The sequence below is a fragment of the Gavialis gangeticus genome, unplaced genomic scaffold (assembly GCF_001723915.1).
Source record: "Gavialis gangeticus isolate Ggan-Ray unplaced genomic scaffold, GavGan_comp1, whole genome shotgun sequence".
In the NCBI taxonomy this organism is placed as follows: Eukaryota; Metazoa; Chordata; order Crocodylia; family Gavialidae; genus Gavialis; species Gavialis gangeticus.
Genome location: NW_017728997.1, coordinates 30,540,244 through 30,564,395, shown reverse-complemented (window position 1 = coordinate 30,564,395; position 24,152 = coordinate 30,540,244). Strand labels below are relative to the sequence as shown.

At 41.8% G+C, this 24,152-nt stretch overlaps 1 protein-coding gene across 1 annotated transcript in view; it reads left to right on the top strand.

Moving 5' to 3' along the window:
- Positions 1-24,152, top strand: part of CACNA1D (calcium voltage-gated channel subunit alpha1 D) — a 325,917-nt gene that overhangs the window by 211,889 nt on the left and 89,876 nt on the right. The window contains exons 30-37 of the mRNA XM_019504611.1: positions 2,065-2,193; positions 3,981-4,046; positions 6,340-6,431; positions 11,756-11,915; positions 13,272-13,399; positions 13,512-13,608; positions 16,651-16,753; positions 17,878-17,979. Coding sequence (XP_019360156.1) covers positions 2,065-2,193; positions 3,981-4,046; positions 6,340-6,431; positions 11,756-11,915; positions 13,272-13,399; positions 13,512-13,608; positions 16,651-16,753; positions 17,878-17,979 — 877 coding nt within the window. The remainder of the gene's footprint in view (positions 1-2,064; positions 2,194-3,980; positions 4,047-6,339; positions 6,432-11,755; positions 11,916-13,271; positions 13,400-13,511; positions 13,609-16,650; positions 16,754-17,877; positions 17,980-24,152) is intronic.

Sequence of the window (24,152 nt, the reverse complement as noted above, 5' to 3'; positions counted from 1 at the left end):
TTCTACTTCAGCACATGGTTTCCTAGAAGAATCTAGGACACAGCCACCACTATTCCTCCAGGGGATCCACCTGTAGTGAGGCCCATATGCATCCCTCCAGCACATCTAAGCATATTAAGAGCTGAATCTTGCCTTATGAATAAAAAGTCCCATATATTAGGGGTTCTAAAAATGCACTTTGTAAAAGTTACAGAATAAGTTTTAGGCAGAATGTGTCCCTCACCTGTGCAACAAAAGGTTTGAACATGGTATTGAAAATTCTGCTTTCCCTTATCCCATCTAACCTCATTGTCTGCAAACCAGACAGACCCAAAATGTCTTGTTGACGTCAGCAAAATTGTCCATGGGTAATTGTGAACAGATGGGTGGATTGGGGCCCAGTAGCTGCAAGCAGAGAGGATCCTGTGCTGCAGGAGAAATTAATTGTACCATTCTTTTTGGTAAGCACTGTAGCTTTGGGAGCCACAAGTGGAGAGGTGAGTACAAAGATAGAGCCATATGAGGGGAAACTCATTAGGAGAGCCTTCAAAAAGTTTGTAGCAGCTTCTATTGTAGTGCATCCTTCCTTACCTAAAAACTCCAGGAAGAGCAGCATGCCCAGTCTTCAGGGAAGCTGTGAGTAGTGTCCATGAATTTGCTAGGGATCTGTGGGTTCCAAAAGTGAAACTTCTGCTCATCTTCAGGAATAAGCTTTGACTTTTATTTTTGCCAGGGAGGCCTAAAATGAGGGACACGTGGAAAGTTTTATACATTTCAGGGGACTGTCCGGGGAAAACTCCACATGTGAAATCTCTGCATGGTTTTTCACTTCCTTGTATAGATGGAAGTCAGTCTAGCCTTGAATTTTACCCATGGTTTTCAGACCTGTGTTTGATCCCATGTAAGTTGTTAGAGCTATTCCGGATAGCATTTGTTCCTTTAAGTTCTAGCATACCCATTTAAAAATCAAACTTAAAACCTGCCTGGATAAGAATACAGTTCTTTTTCATCAGCAACAAAGCTTAAAACAGAAGCAGTCTTAAAATATCAACTGTGCTATGAATGATAGCTTATCTCTGTAGCAGGGTAGTTAGGCACCGCCAAGCAGAATATTGAGCAGCGAATAATATGGTTAAATAGCTCAGTGAGTCACTTCACTTTAACATGATATTATCAAAGTCTAATTATTTGCATATGGTTGGACAAACCAGTGAATGATTAATTAAACCTCAAAGAAGAGTACTGTAAAAGAGACTGAGAAATCCAGCTTTGACAAAAGCTTTTGTCTCTAGTTTTATTTACTGTTTATTTCCACAGTGTGAAGCATCTTTCTCTCCTGGAAGTCAATGGCAAAGCTCTCATTGGCTGATTTAGGAGTAGAAACAGGCCCTATTCTAGTTATTCTTTATTTTCCAGCTTTTTCATAGTATGCTTTGTGTATGATTCCATCAGCAATGCAATATGAAATGCTGAAAGGCATTTTAAATAAGAATATCCAAGAAGTATACAATTTTTCAAAAAAAAAAAAAAAGCTTAATTTACATTTAGAAATAAAAAATGTCCTTCTTCCTTTTTATGGTAACACTGATTTTGTTTTATTTTAATATGTAATATTCTTAATTTTTTAAAGCCAAAGCCAACTGAAACAGTCACAACTGATGAGTCTGGGGTAAGATTAGTAAAGTGACCCCAGTGGTTTTATCTCTACTTGAGTTTATTCTTTTACCATGTCTAAATCTTCCACTGATTTTTCTGTATTCTTCATAACTCTCCTACTTGAAAGGTGTATGCAGTGGTTTGCATTCATTGTCAATGTACTATTGAACTCTGCTACAAACAAACCCAACATGATCCTATTAACAAACTTGAAAAACTTGGAAATGCATGTGATGTGTGAGGCATTTCTAAAGGTCCTGTGTTCTTAGCATGTAATTTTTCCTTTCATATCGTGCTTATAAACATGAAAAGGCCCTACAGATACATTTTTCAAATCTTACCTCTCTTACCTTTGCATTTGATGTTGTTTCTGAAAGTGTTGCATGCCGTGCTCTGTATTTGATTTGACTTCTCCATGATACCCTTCAGAACTCTGAAGACAGCGCTAGAATCTCCATCACTTTTTTCCGTCTCTTCCGGGTGATGCGACTGGTGAAGCTTCTCAGTAGGGGTGAAGGAATCCGAACTTTATTGTGGACATTTATTAAGTCATTTCAGGTCAGTAAACTCACCTTAAATCTGTTTTTAATTGAAAGTAAAGATAGTTCTCTTGCAATTGATTTACCGGCAATTACATGAAAATGAGAGGACTTAGGTGAAATCCTGTTCCCACTGAAATTGGTAGAAGTTTTGTGACTGATGTTGAAGTCCAAGATTTCACCCGTAGTCTTGCAATCTTGTCTGTTATAGTGACAATTAGAAATGTTCTAGTGTGTAAAAGTGGCTTTAGATATTTTTCTGTTCACTTGCACAGTAAACTGAACAGAATGATATATTTATGTAGATAATATTTCTACAGTAAACGTGGCAAACAGGCCAGATGATGGCATGTTGGAAAAAGAAAGTCTTAGAAGAAGACTTGTGAATCTTCAAATGTTACAGTTATGTAAAAGAGATTTTAACCATATAAGGCATGTCTACACATGCATTTAAGTGCATTTAAACACGTGCCTAAATGTAATGCACATTAGCTTAATGCACATTAAGGTGATTTACTAATGTCTACACATGCATGCGTTAAAGCACATTAACGCTGTGTGCACGGACTGACATGGGACTGAAGTTAGTCCCATGTCAGTCCATACACAGAGCTGGATTGACATGGGACTAAAGTTAGTCCCATGGACTGACTAAAGTTAGTCCCATGTCAGTCCATACACAGAGTTAATGCACCTTAATGCATCTACATGTGCATTAATGCATTTTAGCTATTTGTACCCTATTTGATATCTGCTTTTGCAGGTGTCAAATTTAGTCACAAATAATCTAAAAGTGACACTTTTAGGTGCATTAAAGGTACACACGTGTAGACACGTGCCCTTAATGCACCTTAAATCAGGCTAAAGTGCCTTAAATCAGCATGTGTAGATGTGCCCATATTGATCTTTATCATGCAAACCGTAATGAATGTGAAGTCTGGACATTTGTACACATGCATTCAGTGCAGTGCTGGGCATTTTTAAAAGTGTCTGGTACTGTGTCCCATACATTTGTATAAATGGCAAAATGCACATCAGCGCTTACAAAAGGACCATGGTACACTTTTGAATTAAAACACATTGAAGATATTTTAGATTTTAGTTTCAAAGCACACCACCACTGTTTTCTTAGTGCTGACGCGCATTTCGCCATTGATGCAAATGCATGTGATGCAGTGCCAGGTGCATCAGTTGCATGCTCCACGGACTTCATTAATTGAGTCTGCTCTGATGCGCTGGATTTCTGGTGCGTCGGAGCAGACAAAGGTACGTCTGTAAATGCACAAGTAGAGAACTGGCGGGCAGTTTAGAATTTCTTTAGTATAGGAAAGCTCTCATCTAGCGTAAACTGCCTCTCTCTTCTGAGAGCAGAGGGGAAAGCTGTATCTCAAGAGTAGGAGGATATGAAGCCCAACTGCATTGTCTCAATTCACAACTGCCATATGATTGAATAAGAATGAATGTCTCACTGGCAGAAGTTACAGCAGCTTCCAAACTGCTCTAAACTACACTGGGACAAGGGCCTTAGCAGGTCTGCCTTTGCAATCAGTGCATAGTTACTGTTACCTCATTGCCTCTGCCCACTTGTTCTGTGCATAACAAATCTCTCACAGGAGAGATTTAGACCATAAGCTCTAATTGCATGCCCACTGTACATGAAAGAGTATTGAAAATGACAAATGACTTGAAAACTTTTTTTCTGAAGTGAAATATTAGATAAATCTGTGTGATGCAGCTGAATTCAGGAAAAAAATTATCCATATCAAAATTACCAAAAAATAATAAAGGTCTTTTTCATTGTTTTAGGCTCTGCCATATGTTGCTCTTCTGATAGCTATGCTGTTTTTCATCTATGCTGTAATCGGAATGCAGGTAATTCCAACTGTCACACAATAAAATACAGCATGCAAGGATCTTAGGTTGGAGTTTGGCAAATGGTGTGCTAAGTCTAGGTGGTGTATGAAAACAGAGAAAGGGTAGTACAGGAGACCCTTGCCATTCACGGGGGATATATTTTAGAGATCCCCATGAATGGCAAAATCTGCAAATACTCTACTGCGTTCATGAACATTGTCTGCGTTCACGAATGGTGTGTGTCCCTGGCGGCTGGGGCGGGGCATGGCTGTGCTGGTGGTGGCAGGAGCAAGGCAGCGGTGGCAAGTACAGAGCTCCTGCAGACGCCGCCGGCACTGTAACAAAGTGTCATCATGCTGTGTAGGGAATATTTGGTGCACTGTGAATATTTGAAACCGTGAATGCCAAATCCGCAAATATCGAGGGTTTCCTGTAGTAACTCATGATATAACTTGGTATAAAGCTGTTAACTGCATAGGTCAGCCATAGGTCTGAGAAGGTGAAGTAGAGCTAACAGGTCAGACAGGAGGAGCTGGTCTCACCACCTCTGGAGAGCTAGCAGGAAACTCTGCCATAACTTTATGCTACCATCTCACTTCTTGTTGGAGAATAGAGTTGGCATTTAGAAAGAGTCTGTACAGACTTCAGAACGCAGCACGTGGAGACACTGAATTCCAGCTCATTGGAGCAGACTCCATTTGTGTCTGCTGGAGTGTGGCCACTAGCACACTCCAGCAGCCTCCTGCATTTTGTGTATCAGCGTCCCCACACTTAAAAATGGTGGGGGGGGTGCTTTATCTAAAGCTCATCAAATGAGCTTTAGTTCAAGTCTAATTAAAGCACCACCCCTGGAGCACGTGTAAAAGTGCCCTGATACAGGGGCTGGGATACAGGCTCAGGTTGCTGTCTGAGTGCATGTTCCTTATGAGCACGTGCCACATCCAAGAATCAGTCTGCTCAAAGGGAGGTGCCTTAATTCAAGAGGGTAGTAAGGCTGGAGGGCCATCAAGGCTGTAAGTGCTGAAAGAAACATTCTTTTCGGGTCTCTACTTTCTGCAAGGAAGTTATACCTTACTAGAGAATTGCCCATCAAGAATGATGGAGGTGGAGGGGGAACAGGCGGGGACAGAGCACCACCACCCACCACCCTGTGCCCCTGCTGCCTCCCAGGAGTGCCGGGGGGGGAGCTTACACACAGCCACCACTGCTGCCACTCAACGCTCTGTGCTTGCCACCCCTCACTCCCCGTGCTGCTGCCACTCCGCATCCGGCCATGTGCCGCCCCATGCCCTATCTCCCCTTGCTCCATGTCCACCTGGCCTGCTCTGCTGGAGCCACATCCTGCCCATCATTCTTGACGGCCATTCTTGATGTAGCACTGGCTGGAGCCACACCCCACTGGGAGCCACGCCCCCAAAGAGCGTTAGGGACAGACACACAGATGGACACACCGACAGATGGACTAAGCCCTTTATATATAGAGAGAGAGATTCCGTAGTTATGCTGCATACCCACTGCCTGCCTTTCTCTTCTTTCCAATCACATTGTGGCTGTGTCCATACTAATAAAAGCACTGCCATGTGCAGAAGTTCTTAGGTGATTTCCTACATCCCCAAAGACATAAAAGTTTGGAACAACTTAGCACAGAGGAAAGCCTCAACTATGGTTTGAGGGGCATGGTTGGGAACATGTTGCATAAAATGACTTTGCTTTCTGGTTCTCAAACATCCTCCATCCTTGAACAGAAAGGAGTATATGCAGGGAGTATAAGGAAGGAAGATCTTGTAGTTAAGGCATTGGACTATAGCTGAAGAGACATGGATTCAGTTCTCCCACTGCCTATGTGATGGGGCAAGTCACTTAAAGTCCCTGTACCTTAGTACACAAGTCAAAATCTGTCTTGTATATTTAGATTGTAAGTTCTCCAAGCCATGAATGATCTCTTACTGTAAATATATACAACAGCTAGCATGATGGGGACTTAACCTCAGCTGATGCCTCAAGACACTGGGTAATACAAATAATAGAGATAAATAATAAAATCTGAAGTAGAACAAGGGAGGATGCATACCTGATTTAGAAAATGACACACTAAATGCTTAAATAACTATTCTGCAAGTACACCACCCTTACTGCATCTTGTCAAATTTGCCTTCTTACTAGGGACAATCTGAAGCAATTGTTATTCATATGAAAGTGGACTTCTTTTAAGCATTGAGGGCAATTTGAACTGCAGGAATTATGCCTACTGTACATTTGGACAAAATGATATCAGGTGATATCATTCTTTGATACCCATTTCTGCCTGCAGGTTTTTGGGAAAGTTGCCATGAGAGACAATAATCAAATTAACAGGAATAACAATTTCCAGACTTTCCCCCAGGCAGTGTTGCTGCTGTTCAGGTAAGTGTATTGTAATGTTTGCCCTTGTTAATGCCCGCTGATTCCAAAACTGATGTGTGGAAGATGCTTTCAACTTGTGCATGTAGATTTGCTTAACAGCTGTTTGAAAGGCTGAGGTTATTTAATATGATAAGTATGTAATCCTTTTTGAAATATGATTACAGTATACTGGCACCGAATAGTCCTAGAAATGTGTGAGAGATGCATAAGAATAATCTAAAATCCTCTTATCTGTTGTGGAAGTCACTGCAAAAAATACCCAGCAGGAAGTATTATGTAGTCTTTTTCATACTTTAAAGCAGGGGTGGGAAAAATAGAGACCATGAGCTGGATCCAGCCTGCCAACTGACTGGATCCAGCCTGTGGCTGCCCCCATAGTGCTCCACATGGGGCCAAGACCTACCTGCTCCCACCAAGGCAGACCATGCCACACTCCCACTATCCTGGGCCCTGGTGAGTGTGCAGCTTCTAGTGGGACTGTTCCCAGCGTGGCTGTAGCTGGCCAGAAGCTGCTCTGTTCCCCTCACCTCCAATGGGAGTCGCCTGGCTGAAGCTTCCCTCCTGCCCAGCTGGAGTGGCACAGCAGGGGCAGGGGCAGGAGGAGGAGCTGCTGCTAGAGGGGAAGAGAGTGGAGCAGCACCTGGCCAGCTGCAGCTGCACTGGGACAGCCCCACCAAAAGCTGCATGTGCTGGCTGGAGTCTGGGTCAGTGGGACTCTTCTACTCCCCTTGCCTCCAGCTATGGCTGGTGCTGCTGCTCCTGCCCCTGCTGAGCTTCTCTGGGCAGGCAGGAACTTCAGCTTGGCAGCTTCTGCCCAGTGTGTGGAGCTCTGGCTCCAGCTTCTGACTGTCTTTCACCCGCTTCACCTGGCCACAGTGGCTACTAATCAAGGAACGGTGCAGCAGGAGCAGCAGCCATAACTGGAGGCGAGGGGAGAAGAACAGCCCCACCAGGCTGGACCCAGGCCCAGGTGCATATAACTTCTGGTGGGGCTGTTCCTGGTGCGGCTTCAGCCACCTGGGTGCTGCTTTGCTCCCCTTGCCTCACAGTGACCAGCCTGGCCAGCTGCAGCTGCACTAGGAGCAGCCCTGCTAGAAGCTGCACGCTAGCCAAGGCCAGCAGGTATGGGTGGGAGCATGGCACAGGTTGCCCTACATGGGGCTCAGCCCCATTCTGAGTGTCATGGGAGCAGCCGCCGACTGGGTGAGCTCTGCTGAATGCATCCCCTGCCTCTTCCTCCCCTCACCGCCAGCTAGCTCCCAGGTAGCACCCCCTGCCCATCGCACACATCCCCATACAGCCTCCACCACTCCTCCTCCCCACAGGGCAGGGTGTGCAGGGAACAGATCACAACTGTCCCTCTCCCAAACACTGCTCCCTGCCTACCCAGAGCCCCACAGGGAGTTTTGGTGAGTTGGGGGAGGGGGGTAAGTGGAGTGCAGACCTGGTCCACAACAGCTCATCAAAACTCCCTATATGGCCCTTGGGCCCAAATAATTGCCCACCCCTGCTTTAAAGGCTAGAGGTCCTGAGTGAACATAGAAGAGATAGAAAGGAGATTATGTCCCCATTGTTCTCCTTGCACACGGATGTCAAGCAGAATGACAGCATAGTATATCCTCTTGGCTAGCACCTCTTGGCAATGGCCTCTGCAAAAAGGAATTGGAACCCATACTCTATCCTCTTTTAGGGGTCACAACAGCTGTGTTTGACAGGAGCACCAGGAGTCATTGTGAATCCCTGAAACAGAATGCCTCCTTTGGTGATACATTTCTGGCTTATTCCCAGTGTATGATAACAGCCCTGTATCGTAGTTTAACCCTAGAAATTGTGATTACCCCCTAAAAATTAGGAATCAGCAACAGCTTTTTCAGTGTTCCATGTGCTCATGTTTTATGTTGTTTATGTGACACTTCATGGCACTGCCTTTGTGACTTTGAATAGTGAGAGAGCTTGTTATCTAGAAGAAGATCTGGGTCCATGTTAGGGACAGTCATTTAGATATGATAACAAGTGTGATGGTTCCTGATCAAACATTTAAAATACTCCAGACAATAAGTGTGCTCTGCTGTCAGTTTGAATTCAGATTAGTTGAAAGCATGAGCTACAAGTCCAGTTCCCAGCTGAGGCTGGAGGCCCCAAGTGTACCGGTGCTAATCTACAATCTGCCCTGGAAACCAACCCCAACTTGTTTTAGTTAATTTAGGAAATAAAAACAAGCAAAACCCATTTGCCAGATATACCCTAGGAAACCAGCCCAAAGGAGGGAAGCATGAAGCTACAAATAGTGCTTGGAGGTCACCTTTGAATTGTAACTTGGAGTGAGGTGACTGCTAGAATATCTGTGCAGCCCATGAAGCTACAATGAACAGAGAGAAAAAGACACAAAATTGCACCCTTTCATCAAGATGCCACTCCCCACACCTACCAGTCAGCTCTGTCGACACCTGAAAATGTGGGGAAAACAAGAAAGGTGCTCCCCTGTCCTGAAGAGAGTAACGTAGTTGCTGTCAGACCCCATCAAAGCCCTGGGCCAGAAACTTTGGGCAAAACATGAATAGCAACATAAAATCATTTGTGGTAGCAGACATGCAGCAGATAAGGAGGAATGGTTTTTATCTCCTTCCGCACTTCTGAATGATCAACTTGCTCCATTGCTTTCTGCCAGGGATAGAATGCCTCAGCTTATCTAATGTACGTACCAAACTGTGCTCTTTCTAATCTTTCTGGGTGTGTTGTAACACTTACCCTGTCTGCATTATTAACTAGCAGTCATCTCTATTCAAACTTTTAAATGTTTCCTATATCTTTACTTGTCCTATGTACTTTTGAGATCATGAGTGTTCTAAAGACAGAAATAGAGTAGGCAGTTTTAACTGCACCCATACAACTGTATATGATATCCATGCCTCCTGTTGGATTCTGCTGGTACAACTGAGTAGAGAAGCTGATTTATTACAAGACAAATAAATGGCCAATGTTAAAGGAAAATTTGAAAAAAGGAAGGTTTTTTTTCTACCTTTCATAAATATGCCACATTTTAACACACAGATCAAGGAGCTACATTCCTTCATTTGGGCGCACAGTCTTGCTTAGCTATCAGCTATGAAAATAATAGGGTATTATCAGTCTCAGTCTTAATCCGAGACTTATGCGGGTTTCAGCTGATATGGGAGGGTCAGATCACTTCCATGTAGACACTAATGTCAAGACTGGAGTTCTGATATCTGTAAGGTATCCTGTCCTTATTGATGATTAGTAGGGCTTTGCAAAATTTCAACAGGTGTTTCATTTCAAACCTGTTTCAATGTGTTTCAAGCTCAAAACAGCAAAATAGAAATGAAACATAAGGCTTCAAAACAGCTTCAAAACAAAATGAGGGCACTCAAAACATTTAAAAAGTTTCAAAACATTTTGAGTTTTGAAACAGCCTCGTGGTGGGAGGCAGGGAAGAGCCAGGGCTGCACTCCAAGTGGCTCTGCCAGCCCCACGGAGCTCAGCCCAGCAGCAGGAGGTGGAGGGAGAGCCAGTGGCAGAGCCACTCAGAGTACAGCCCTGGCTCTGAGTGCAGCCATGGCCAGTAGCTCCCCTCCGCCTCCCACCACTAGGCTCAGCTCTGTGGGGCTGGTGGAGCTGCTCCAAGTGCAGTCCGGTGGCGGGAGGTGGGGGAAAGCCAGGGCTGCACTCCGAGCCAGGGCTGCACTCTGAGTGGCTCTGCCACTGGCTGTCTGCCACTTCCCACCACCTCCTGCTGCCAGACTCAGCTCCGTGGGGCTGCAGAGCCTCCCACCACCAGACTGTGCTTGCCAGGGCTGCACTTGGAGCGGCTCCGCCAGCACTTGGACTAGAGCTCAGCCCGGTGGTTGGAGGTCACAGGAGAGCCAGTGGTGGAGCCACTCAGAGTGCAGCCCTGGTTCCATGGGCAGCCCTGTCCAGTGGCTCTCTGCTGCCACTCACCCCCAGGCTCAGCTCCATGGGGCTGCAGAGCCTCCCACCGTTGGGCTATACTCGCCAGGGCTGCTCTCAGAGCGTCTCTGCCACTGGTTCTCCCACTGCCTCCTGCCGCCAGGCTGAGTTTCATGGGGCTGGAGGAGCTGCTTGGAGCACAGCCCTGGTGAGCACAGCCCGGCAGCTGGAGGCTCCACAGCCCCATGGAGCTGAACCTGGTGGCAGGAGGTGGTGCAGAGACAGTAGTGGAGCTACTCCAAGTGCAGCCCTGGCTCCGAGTACAGCCTTGGCCAGTGGCTCTCCCCTGCCTCCCGCCACCTCCAGCTGCCAGATTCAGCTCCTTGTGGGTGTGGAACTTCCAGCTGCCAGGCTGTGCTCCAAGTGGCTCTGCTAGCTCCATGGAGCTCTGCCTGGTGGCAGAAGGCAATGGGAGAGCCAGTAGCGGAGCTGCTCCGAATGCAGCCCTGGCCAGTGGCTTTCTGCCACCTCCCACTGCTAGGTTTAGCTCTGTGGGGCTGTGGAGCCTCCAGCATCAGGCTGTGCTCACCAGGGCTGCGCTCCGAATGGCTCCGCCTCTGGCTTTCCCACTGCTGAGAGTTCCGTGGGGCTGGCGGAGCAGCTTAGAGCACAGCCCTGGCTCCGAGCACAGCCCTAGTGAGCACAGCCCAGCAGCTGGAGGCTCCACAGCCCCACAGAGCTGAGGCTGGCGGTGGGAGGCAGTGGAGAGCAGGGCTCCACTCGGGGCCAGGGCTGTGCTTGGAGCATCTGTGCCACTGCCTCTCCTGCTGCTTTCTGCCACTGGGTTGAGGTCCGTGGGGCTGGCAGAGCCACTCAGAGTGTAGCCTGGTGGCGGGAGGCAGGGGAGAGCCAGGGTGGCTTGCCCACTGGCCACTCTGCACTAGATGGTTCCTGGCTGCATGGCCAGACCAGACTTAGCAAGAGCTGGCCTGGCCCTGAGGACTGGGACAATTGCCCCCCGCCTCCCCTCCCCTTACCCAAATCTCCTGCTTGGGTGCAGGCAGGTAGGCAGGAACTGGGCCAGGTAGGCCTTGCTGTTGTAGGCTTTTGCCATGGCTTCCTTTGGGTCCTACTGCCCCTGGCTCCTATCATCTTTAACAGGCAGCCAGAGGCAGATAAATATTAATTTTCTAAATTTTTAGGGGCCCCATGGGATGGATAAAATGGCCTGGTGGGCCGAATCCAGCCCACGGGCCGTATTTTGCCCACCCCTGTTTTAGTTCATGTTTTGAAGACTTTTCCACATCCCTTCAACTGTTGTGGCTGTATAACTCCAAGTATATTGTCAGATCTTAGGTCTGAAGAACTCATTTTTGATAATAATAGATTTATCTTGTCTTATTTGTGCTCTAATGAAGGTGTGCAACTGGGGAAGCATGGCAGGAAATTATGCTGGCCTGTCTACCTGGAAAGCGCTGTGATCCAGAATCTGATTATAATCCAGGGGAAGAATACACATGTGGAAGCAATTTTGCCATTATTTATTTCATCAGTTTTTATATGCTCTGTGCATTTTTGGTGAGTTCAGTTTGTATTTACAAACAGAAATACGTTTTAGCATTTTGACTTGACAGGAAACTAACAATAAACAATCAGATCAATAGTCCATTTTCAAAGGTACATTTTTCATAAGAAGTCCTAGATCCTGTAGTTTGAACTAGAAACTAAATTCCACCAGGAGCTGCTCATGTGCATGCAGTTACTCCGGCTTGGTGTACCCGATTTCAGTCTAATCATATGTACAATAATGATGTTTACAATTTTACAAAAGTAAACAGGCTTTTTGGTTTACTGCAGCCTTCAGTTACCATTTCAGTAAAAGTGATTACATACTAATACTAAATATTAATGAATGCTACAGCTAAGATCCAATTTGGATCTGTTTAAACCTACTAACATTTTGGCAGTTGTCCAAATCTTCCATAGTGGTCTGAGTGATGTGTTCAAATTGTGAAGTGTAAAATATAAGCTGTAATCTTCTTTCATATGTCAGACTTGTTCTGAAATATTTGAAATATACCATCATCTATACATGCACCCAACTGTGCAGTTGTTATTGTGCAGTCATTCAGTACTTGCTTTAGCAGTAACCGCCAGTACTGTGCAGTCCTGGCACTGCACAGGTTGTTTCTGACCCTACCGCACAGTAGCAGCAGCATCACTGCTTGTATCTACTGACACTATGTCGCTGTAGCAACAAGCAACATTGCTGTAGCTCATCACTGCAGCAACATAGCATCTTGTGTAGACATGCACACAGAGATCTTTGCTTTGTTGATCATTGAATTAAAATGATTTGTTTTATCCTCCGTTCCCTTGATCTTGGGGCTTAACAGCTCTATATACTGCAAACAGCATGGATTTCTAATAACATTTTCTGTTTTGTATCATCATTTATGTCAACAGAATATGTGCAGTATCCTTAATTTCAATCATTTTGATGCATTATCACATTAATTGTTTGCTAAGATCTATGTTGTATATATCTATTCTATATTAATATGTGCATTTGACTTATTAATGGCCTCTGCACAACTCTGTTCATTCAGTTGGGGAACAAACTAAAACTATGTGATTGTTGGTATTTGATAAAAACCCTGCATACCAAGTGTCAGCATCACGTCCTTATGAATATTCCACAGACTACCGATTATTCATTTTCTGTGGTCATAAAATATTTTTTGTGTATGTTTATATATATGTATGTGTGAGTATGTGTGTGAATATATGCATGAAACAATCTATTTATCAAATCTAACATCCACTTACATTATTCTACCAGTTTGAATTCTAGCTTTGCTTGAAGTTAATTACTTTCATATAGGTTTATATGTCAGCAGAGTGAAAGCAAACACGTTTTGAATTGTGTTTTAGATTATCAACTTGTTTGTGGCAGTCATCATGGACAATTTTGATTATTTAACACGTGACTGGTCTATTCTGGGACCTCATCATTTGGATGAATTCAAAAGGATATGGTCTGAGTATGATCCTGAAGCAAAGTAAGTCCTACCATTTCCTTGTTAAATATGCCTAATAAATAATAGAATTGAAACTTGGCATTGTCTTCAGAGACACATAACAGATATGACAAAAGAAGTGTATTTATTCTAGGGGCAGAATAAAGCATCTTGATGTAGTTACATTGTTGCGTCGTATTCAGCCTCCACTTGGCTTTGGCAAGTTATGTCCCCATCGAGTGGCATGCAAGGTAGGTTTCACATTACTTCCCTTTGTAGTTTTTCTTTACTTTTTCTATGTTTCTGAAGACTTGCTCTGTATTACTTTAGTAGCCCTGTCCAATTCTGTTGCAAAGGGGAAAAGATCATGCTATATATGAGCTCTTCTTCAACTCCGAGTTACTCCAGTTTTATGAGAGGTCAATCATCCCATTGCAGTCAGTTTTGGTTGTTTTGGTAAATTTATTTCCATCATGTTCCATGAATATAAAGCTCTTCATAGGGTTCACAGTTAAAGAAGTTGGTGTATAAATGTATTATTACTGTTATTATTGTTGCCATATTTGATGTTGCCATATTTCTGTGCATTTCCAAGAAGCTGGTTAAGACATAATTTTACTAAAGAACTGCATACCAATATGTTTTTTTTCAGTAAAGCTTAAGTTGTGTCATTTGGGATACCTAATCATATACTTTACATACTTGATGGTGTCTCTTGAACTTTAATAGCCTTCTTAAAAGGACACTCACCAAAATAATGAGAAAAATATTTAACCTACTTATAGTTTATTTTTTAACTCAGAGGTTGCAAGTAGCCTTATATTTATATTACAACAGTCTCTTCCTGTAATGCCTCATATTCTACCTGAACAAAGAAACAGAGACATCAGATTTACAAAAAACCTGAATTATTTTGGTAAATTTCAAGTTTCTGCACATGATAACAATGGCCTCACTCTTCACAATACATCATAAGGCAGACTTCTCAGATATCCTGCACTCAGTCCTCCACTCAGATCTACGTATAAAGGCAAAAACTGGTTTCTTGATTAAGGAATGGAAAATTGCCCTGAAGCAGGTTTTTCCTCTCTATATAGAATTCTTCTCAACCCACAGAGATTCTTAAAATTTATTTGTTAATATTTGCATAGAAACAGTCATGTGGACCCAGTGTGAAGTCTGAGGCTAGGTACAGGCAGTCAAAAAGTTCAAGACTGAATCGATTCAATCTTTGCAGGTTGTAGATTGGACCAATAAGCAAGTGAACAGACATTCACTTTTGATTCTGGAAATGCAGCCACATACCTGCAGTGACCCAGGCCAGAAGCTGGGGAGGGGGTGGGAGGGATGCTGGAACATGCCTCCCTTCTCAGCTGGAGCGGTCAGCTTGGGCTAAGGCTATCCCACCCTCCCTGCGAGGGAGGGTTTGTGGGGGAAGTTCAAAGCATCCTGGGATGCTGGGGGACTGTGAGTTAACTTGAATCTGGAAGGAATCTGGGGCAGAAGTTCAATAAAGCAATTGACCCTAAATCAGTTAATTCTGATACTTAATTTATTCAGGATTATTTTAAACTGGCTTGGGCCATTATGAAAGTGGTGTATGTGCACTGAACTTCTGTTGTGTTACACATCTGAACTGAGTTCCGATCACTTATATCAATATATGTGCAACTTCTGTCCCTAGACTAACTGACCATCAGAGTCCGGTTCCCTTATTTTAGAAACAGCTTGAAGCAAGGATTGGTTCATAAAATGCATCTGTCCAGCAACAGCACTGGGAGATATGTGTTGTAATGACACACTTCTGAGCTCCAGATCCTTCCCAGTTGCTCTTCATGCCCAGAGACAAAATATTTATTTTATTGCATAAACGTATTTTAATACAGTATCCTTCAGATTCAAGTCACAGGGATGTTACAGCACATCTAGAGCATAGGAATGTGGCTAAATGTGAATTAATATTGGAAAGTATTGAACACTGTACAGTATGGTACATAATAATAAACAATAAGGATAATGCATTCAAGGGAATTCAGAGAAAGATGACAAAGATGATATGAGGCTTGGCTGAGATAATAGAGTATAAGTATAGGCATTTGTTATATGAAGGATATGCCACCTGTGTACAAATGCACACAAAGTAACACAAAAGAGACAAGGAGAATTATGATAGTTTAATTTTATTTGTGGGTTTTGAAATGGTTATGTAACAGTGGTGGTAATGGTAGTCTGATGTCAGTAAGGATGTGATCAACTCCTCTAAGCAAATAAGCCTCACAGCATCCCTGAGGACTGTGTAATAGCCCACACCCATTCCACAGGTGGCAAGGCTGAAGTGCTCAAGTGGAGTGTCCAATGTCACATGACAGGTCTGTGATAGAACCCAGGGTAAAATGCTGTGCCCCCATTCAATCCACTTGCATTAGGTAATAAGATGTCACAGTCTTGCAGCAGAATAGAGGAGACCTCATTCAGAGATTACGAAAAAGAATCCTGATAGATGAAATACCGTTGTCAGGAGAGATTGCTAGGAACTGCTCTGATTACTTGTTAAAAAATTTAAATGATGATTACCCTAAAACAGAGCCAGGGACTCTGTTTTTAGATGATTACTCTAAAGCAGAGCCAGTTGAATTAGGTGGCTTTTACTGGATCAAAGTAGTGACAACTGCTACATCGTAGCCTAGTTAGGCTAATTTACTTAAATACCTGAATGTGTGGAATGCAGGAAAGCAAGGAAAGGTTGAGAGAGGTGGGTTGGGGAGCAGAGGCTGCAGGTGCAGAGGTGACCGGGGTGGGGAAGGGAATAGGCATGCAGCAGCTGCGGCTACGGCCCTAACCCTGGATAGGGACTGGAGCCCAAGCAACAGTGGCCACCAATGCCCCCCCCACTCCCCCCACCCTTGTATGTGATTCTAAGATGAAGGGTATTTCCTGCCATTTTAAATGGGGAAAAAACCCCTCATATTAGAAGTCAGTAAATACAATAAACTTTGTAAAGAAATTATGAAAAGTACTGAACAGTCTCAGCTTTCTGGAAGAATCTAGTTACATCAGATACAAAATGTATCAGATACGTATTGTTTGTAGTTGAAATATATTGTTGATTTCAGATATACTTGCTCTCTTAAAGCCTTTGTGTAAGCTAACAGGTGTGATTTTTTTTTCTGTGTCCCTTGTCAGGTTTTGTTCCTTTATGCATGTCAGCTTTTTGAGATAAATGAACACACACTGCGTATTTTCCACAAGAATGAATTAAAAACAATATATATGATTCTATTTTCCATTTACAGAGGTTAGTAGCCATGAACATGCCACTAAACAGCGATGGAACAGTCATGTTCAATGCTACATTATTTGCTTTGGTGAGGACAGCTCTGAAGATCAAAACAGAAGGTGAGATCATGTTGTGAAAATATTACTGCATGAATTAAGATGTGTTGTGAGAAGAAAGTTGCAGAGAGATAACATTTCACATAACTCCTTCTGCAAGACACCAGCAAAATGGATCCTGTACTTAGCTTGCTTTTCCCTAAGCTGGGTGGCCCTCGTGTTCTGTTCTTGTTTTGATGATTTGAGACTGACTGGGAGACTGAAGACAGATAAAGTTGAGGCAGAGGTTCATGAAACCTTGGAGATAATTTCAGATCCATAGTTGGTGAGAAAAAAAGTATTTGGTATATGCTGTGGAGGCTGAGTCCGAATGTGCGTAGCAGGTTTTTACTAGCTGGCATTAGAAGAAGACATTAGTTTGAAGGTGTAGTGATTTGTGTTTAACAACATTACTTCGTGTTCTTGAAGTTTCCTGGCTTCTTATTTCTTCTCATTTTTTCTACTTATTTTATTAATTTTTACTTGTTTCACTCTGGTGGTTCTTCCCTTCTCATAAGACTGAGTAAGTTCCTCAACCAGGTGCCTCCCGCCTTTGAGAATTGCTGAATATAAGTATTGTTAATATGATTTACAAGATAAACCGCAAGATTTCAAGTAGGAATCCATAGTGTCAAAAACATTCTGATCTGTTGTGGTCTTTCTGAGATCTTTCTACTGTACAGTAGAAGCAAGTTGAATCCAACTGCTCTTCTCTGCTCTGCTTAATAAGTACTAGTTTGGTAACTGCCTCAGAAGCCAACTTCCATAAGTCCGTAAAAACTGACAACCCTTTAGCCTTTTCTCGCTTCTTTCATGATCCAGTGTAATGATCCTGCTCCCCCAGCTAGCCCATGCAGCTGTAATAAGTATTTATGCTAGCCAATAAAATATCCTTTTCCCTGTCCATTCTTTTCCTGCTTTTGCATAAATCAAAGTAAATAGCTACATCTCCTTGTTTTCTTCTGGATTCCAACTAGAGAATTTTATACCTTTTGAGTGCCTCTTTATTTTATTTTATTTTATTTTTAGTAAGCAGTTTAATGTAAGACCTAAAAAATCTTTCATTGCAGTGTTAACTGAAATGCAATTGCCCATTCCTGCTTTTCTAAGTTTCAGATAACATAATCATTGTACCTGTCTCTCGGCAGGGAATCTAGAGCAAGCAAATGAAGAACTTAGAGCAGTTATAAAGAAAATCTGGAAGAAAACCAGCATGAAGCTCCTTGACCAAGTTGTTCCTCCAGCTGGTGGTGAGTAATATAAAATTTACAATATACTATTTTTGCACATTAGATTTTACACATGTTAAGAAACCAATAGGTTTTATAGAAATATTGAGTGAGACTTTGGAACTCTGATGTAACTGAGAGCACAACTGAATGCCAAAATAAATATACAGAACTTTATTTAGAGTTTGTTATGTTAGATAATATAAAACTAGATAAGAAAAGTATTATTTGATTAAAAGGAAAAATACAACTAATATTTTTATGTTAATTTGCTTGCTTGCAAAATATATCTTAGCCATAAAATTGATTTCCATAGACTTATCAAGAGAAATAGCATATTTTGTACTAATTAAGCTAACATTGAATATTGGATTTTTGTTTCTAATTTTTTATTCTTTAAATATTTCTGAGGGGGAATGAAAAACTTTCTGTTTCCAAGTTAAAAAATAACTTTTTGCCAAATGTGTAAAGGCAAAAGACTAAACTCTACTCTCAGTGACATGAATGTAAATCCCAAGTAATTCCACTGTCTGCAGATAGTGGAGTTAGTCCAGATTTACACCTAAATAACTGAGATGAGATTACAGATCAAAGCATATAGATTTTTAAATTCTACTGAATTCAATACGTTGGGAAAAACTACAAGGCACATATATTACTTGTTCTTACGTACTGTAAAATGACTTGTCAAATCTTTTACTATTTTATATCTAAATATATATAATCATATATATATATTTAGCTTTTCTTTTTCAATATATACCTATAAATAAATATACTGTAGCATAGATTCAGGTGACTGTTTGTTCTTGCTTTTTCAAGTTTTAAAGGTGCAGGATCTGTCGCACGATATCATCTACACCAATAATATATTCAGACATCCAGCACACAAATCCAGTGTAATCGTCTGGTATTTTTTGTAGTTTATTGTACTTTTATAGTGTTACTGCAGCTTTCAAGACAAATCAGACTTAGGTTTGGAAGCAGACTCAAGAACCCAGGCCTGATGGTGGTGGAGGCTGATCCCTCTCTGAAGGTGACATTCTCAGTCTGTAGGAGAGAGAGAGCATGTTGGCTGCACTGCTCTTCAGCATGATCCAAGAAGCAGCATTAGCTTTGTTGCTGGAGGGAGCCACTTGCTATTGGTGTAGTGGCTGCCAGCTAAAAGTGGGGATGATGACAAAAATCTCAACAATCTGACTATCAAAAGGGGAACTGATACTGCACATTTAAAACAACTTTTGTGTTCTACTTTGTTCTTTTAGCCTTACACCTGAGTGCTTGCATGGCATAGATGAATTGCTTTGTAATTGTTGTAACTATGTGCTTGAGCTTTTTCTGCAGCCTCTGTTCCTTTCAACTATCAGTCTTTCAGAATATTCTGAAGCAATTCTGTTTTAGGGTGGTGGCATGGAATTAGTGTTGCCTCTTGCCAATTTTATTCCCCTGTGTTTTTTATTGAAATACAGATGCATGCTTCAGAATAGCTAGCTGTGCCTGCCTAAATTAATCTTACAGAAAACATTTAAAGATTATATTCTTAGAATTAATCTTACACAATTCCACCTTAGTTCACTGTTTAACTTCAGTCTCATTTCATTGCTGACTATAAGTTGTATATTGACTTTCAGTTATACTAAAATCCATCGCTAGTTCCATAATACTTCTTTTGAAAATTCAGTTCTTCAAATCAGTTAGGAGGCTGAAAATTTGGACCATCACTGAAACTAGAGAAATTCAGTAAAGTATAAAGAAAAGCAGGTGGGCAAGTCCTTTTTCAAGTTATTTAACAAGATTAGTCACATCTTATAGTTGCCACTGATTTGTTTCCTTATCAAATCTAGTTGATACAACTTACACCAGAAGGGAAAGAAGGTAACTGATTATATCATAACCTACTGAAAGAAGTAAATATTTTTCATTCATGAAGCATATTAGTGTATACTAAATGAATGTAAAGTAGTTGATATACAGCGTAAAGTAGTTCTTACAGAACCTTAATATTCAATAGAATAGTAAAAGGTGACAGTAATATAAGTTTAGTATCTCAAAATCTGTTACCTCTGTAATATTGAATTGGCCAGTGTATGATATTTTCCCTAGTTTTATTCTTTATTTTTATTCTGAGTCATAGAGAGTAGGGACCCCTGAAGGTCATCTACTTCCACCCCATGCAAGAAGCAGGATCATCCCTATCCAAATCATCTCATACAGATCCTTGTCTAACCTGTTAGTGAAACTACACAGTCAGTCCTGACATACAACTAGAAACCATAACACCCTAACACAGTGGTGAAACTAGAAAGTAGTAACCGGGTCAACTACCCTGGGTGCCAACTTGAACAGTAGGAGTGCAAAAATTCAGTGTCTGCTGCCAGCAACCACATGATTGCAGTTGCAATTACAGAGACAACTGCATGTCACTGCTGCCCCAGGTGCCCAGCTGCGCCCCTATACTGTTGCCCTAACTTACTATATGTAAAGCAGGGGACAACAGCAGCCAGGGTAATGCTGCTGTGAGGACGGTTGAAAGGACAGCTTTACTCACCCACATACCAGGCTGCTGGTGTACGTTAAAAACAAATTGATTCTCTGAATGTCAGTGGGGGCATCTACACATGAGCTTTACTGTGGAGTTGACTAATTAGCTCCACAGTAAAGCATTGCCGTCTACACATACGGTGTTATTAGGCCAAAGTAAACTAATTAATTCTGCCATAGGATAATACTGCCCAACACAAGTACTATCCTATGGTGGAGTTATTTTCTCTACCCCAGCACATGTATATGGTGACTGGGGCTGGCTGGGGCACAAGGGTGCTACAGTGTAGGGCAGCCTGCTAGCTAGCCCTGGGCTGACAGGCTGACCTCTCAGACCCTCTGCCAGCTAGCTGTACACTGCCCTAGCTCAATTTGTTGCAGTCCTAGGTGCACTTGTAAACACTGAGTCCAAGAGCAATAAACTCAAGCGCAAATGGCACCAGAGTATATTCAGCCACACTAATTTCATGTGCAGATATACCCAGAGTGAAAGAAACCAAATCATGTTTTTTTCAAGCAGGTGCAATATAAAAAGAAAGTGAAGTAATTACCAGTGCAGATAATAAGCAGTTCCTATACACTGATTTCACTAATAATCAACAATTGATTTAGGTAAAAAAAAAAGTAAAAGTGCTTTGCAAAAGACAAAATATCCAATATATGCAGTGTTTAACATGAATTAATTTTATTAATTAGGACATTGTATAGGGAAAGGAATGCACAGAATCCACTACAGTTTATCTCTTCTTGTAAAATGGAGTTTTCCCACCCATCCTCGGCGTGCAAGCTCATTCTGTCTTCTCTAATACTTCTTGACTTTGTCTAGAATTTTTCTTCTCCTGTAATAATTTCTTTTGCTCTCAGTTTGGTTGGAACTACAAATCTGTCACTTTTCTTGGCACCTTCCTGAGCTGTACATCTCTAGCTATGCCTTTGTTTCTAAAAAACAGAGTCCTTTGGCCCAGCTTCAGGTTGTATATGTTTCTGCCTGTGCATACAACTGTGCCTGTGGCAGCACAAGTCCTCAAGTTCTGAGCACACACAGACACTTATATAGGCAAATCAGGCAGTTGAGAATTCATCTCTTTTGCAATAAAAAAGTGAATACATACCCATATTTACAGGCACAATCCATTGCCTTACAGAAGTGGCCATGCAACGTTACAACTACTCACTTGTTTTCTCCATAGCCATTATAATTTTTCCCCCTTCAAGCTTTGTTCAGTTATTAGAGAGGAAATAATGCAGAGGATGGGGAAAAACTTATTTAAGGAGCTAATCAAGGGTATATATAACACCAAGTAATGCTCCTAATTAAGCTAAAGAGGGCAGGGTTAGATCAAATACTTTATATGGTAAATCTTTCTAACATCCATGGCAAAAAGAGCAGATGGTCAATTGAATAGCCACTGAGAGACATTACAGATGCAACATTAAAGGAAAGGCTCACCGAAAGGTTAGATAATTAAACTGAGAGTTGGAGTCAGTGAAGGGAAATTCTGCCTGGGGGACTTATCTTGTGTACTAACAAGCTCTTTTCTGATGCTGAGCTCCCCTCTTCTCCTGCTGCATCCATTGGGCGTTGAGGGGACCCAGCACCTTTGAGGAGTGTCAGCACATAGCAAAGGCAGCCTCAATGATGCTTCTGTGTAAGAGACTTCCTCGAACAGACTGAGCTCCCAACCGAGCTACGTTAAACAAATTATCTGAAATATTTTTGTGTGTGTGTCCTTTGATGTAACAGGCCAGATTCCTGTCTGCTGTATTTGACTGAAGTTAATGTCTTGCGTGCCATCTGTCGATAATTCAAGGAAGTAATTTGGAAACAGAAGCTGTTATAACAATAGAAGCAGGCTTAATTAAAGCTTCTTAAAAATAACATTGTAGTGAATTAATATTTCCTGTACTTATTACTGAAGCTAAAAAAGGCCCATAAAATGTAATATTATATGCAGTAACAGTAGCATAAAATAAGAAAATGAATTAAACTTAAAGTTGCAAAATATTTCATGTTGAAAATTATGCAGTGCCAGTTAAATGTGTGGGATATCTTGGACATATCATTACATGTAAAGCAAAGTCAAAGGAAAATCCATTTTAACCAAGTTAAAACCATGTTAAGTATATCATATCACAAAATACCTTGAAAGTATATTTATGTCACTAACACATATACAAGAAACCCTATAAATGTCATGCATGGGCTTTATGCTTGGAATAAAGTTTAAAGGAAAAAATATTGCTTAGCTGAACTGATTAGAGACTGAAATAACGTAGTGCAAAATAGCTTATATATAAACAATTATTAAATCTTGTAACTTCAGGTAGTATGCTAGCTTAGGGAGAAAACTGTTGACACTCAACTAAAAAAGAGGCAGAGAAGCATATAAAATGTGTATATTATACATCTTGCAGTTTACCTGTTACCTAAGTATGTCACAGTGTCTGGATATGTTATTTAACATTCCTATAGTTACTCTAACAACAGTCACAACTGTACACATTAACCCAGATCTAGAGAGCCTGTCTTTCACACTGAGGTCAGCAGAAATTACAGGAGCGTGGCATCTGTCAGAATTGGACCTACTAACAATAGAATTAACTCTAAACTTTGGTACCAACGATATGTTAAAGCATGTTAAAGTTCCCTTTAACGTATAGCACTGTGGTAATTAGCATCATCAGTATGTTAAAAATAATCAAGGAAGGAGTAGGTAGCAAATTAAAAAAAAATCTAGAAACTTCACTCCAGGTAACTCCAGAAAAGTAAGAATATGAAATAATTAGCCTTTTTTTAAAAAAAGAAGAAAATCCTAGTTTAGTAATAAACATGCTGTGTCAAGAGATGAAATCTCTACAAGTGGGGTCTCAAACTGGCCTTTGAAAAGAGATGTGCAAAATTAGGAGCTGATTTGGAAACCTGGATATGGGTTTTAGGTATTTTAGCAAGGCACTTGTATTTGAAGATGGTAAAGTGTGCTGATTCCCCAAAGTGACCCTATAAGACTTCCTAATGTTTACTCTACTTATCATTTGCCTGCAAATTTTTTAATGATAGATAATTCAGTAAAAAAAAAATTAAAACCTTAACTTTACTTCCATCAGCTATTCTGAGTCAAGATGTTACTGTGAGAAAGTAGTATGCTTTGTCTGATACACCATCATCACTGGTACAGATGCTATCTGAGAGCTGAATCCTTGCTGAAACAAAACTCTCATGGAAATTAATCAATTCTGAAGTAGAGATGAGTGCAGGATTTGCTCCCACTCCTGGCTAAGCAGGAACCACACATAACCCAGCATGAATATTTAGTAAATAGATATATAACTCAGGCTAAGGCACTCCAAGGCTATGGTGATGGTGCACCAACACAAGAATGACACAAGCAGACAGACAGATTAGATGCCAGCGGGCACATCTACATGAGATGTTTACTGCGGAGTAGACTAATTAGCTCTGCAGTAAACAGCTTGTGTCTTCATGTGCGGTTCTTTTAGGCCACAGGAAGCTAATAAAAGCAGAGTTTTTTACAGCACAGTAGCGCATGTGTAGATGCTGCCCTGGCTGGTTGGGGCACAAGGGTGCCTCAGCGCAGGGGCTGCCTGCTGGCTAGCCCTACACTGAAGCACCCTTGTACCCCAACCAGCCCCTC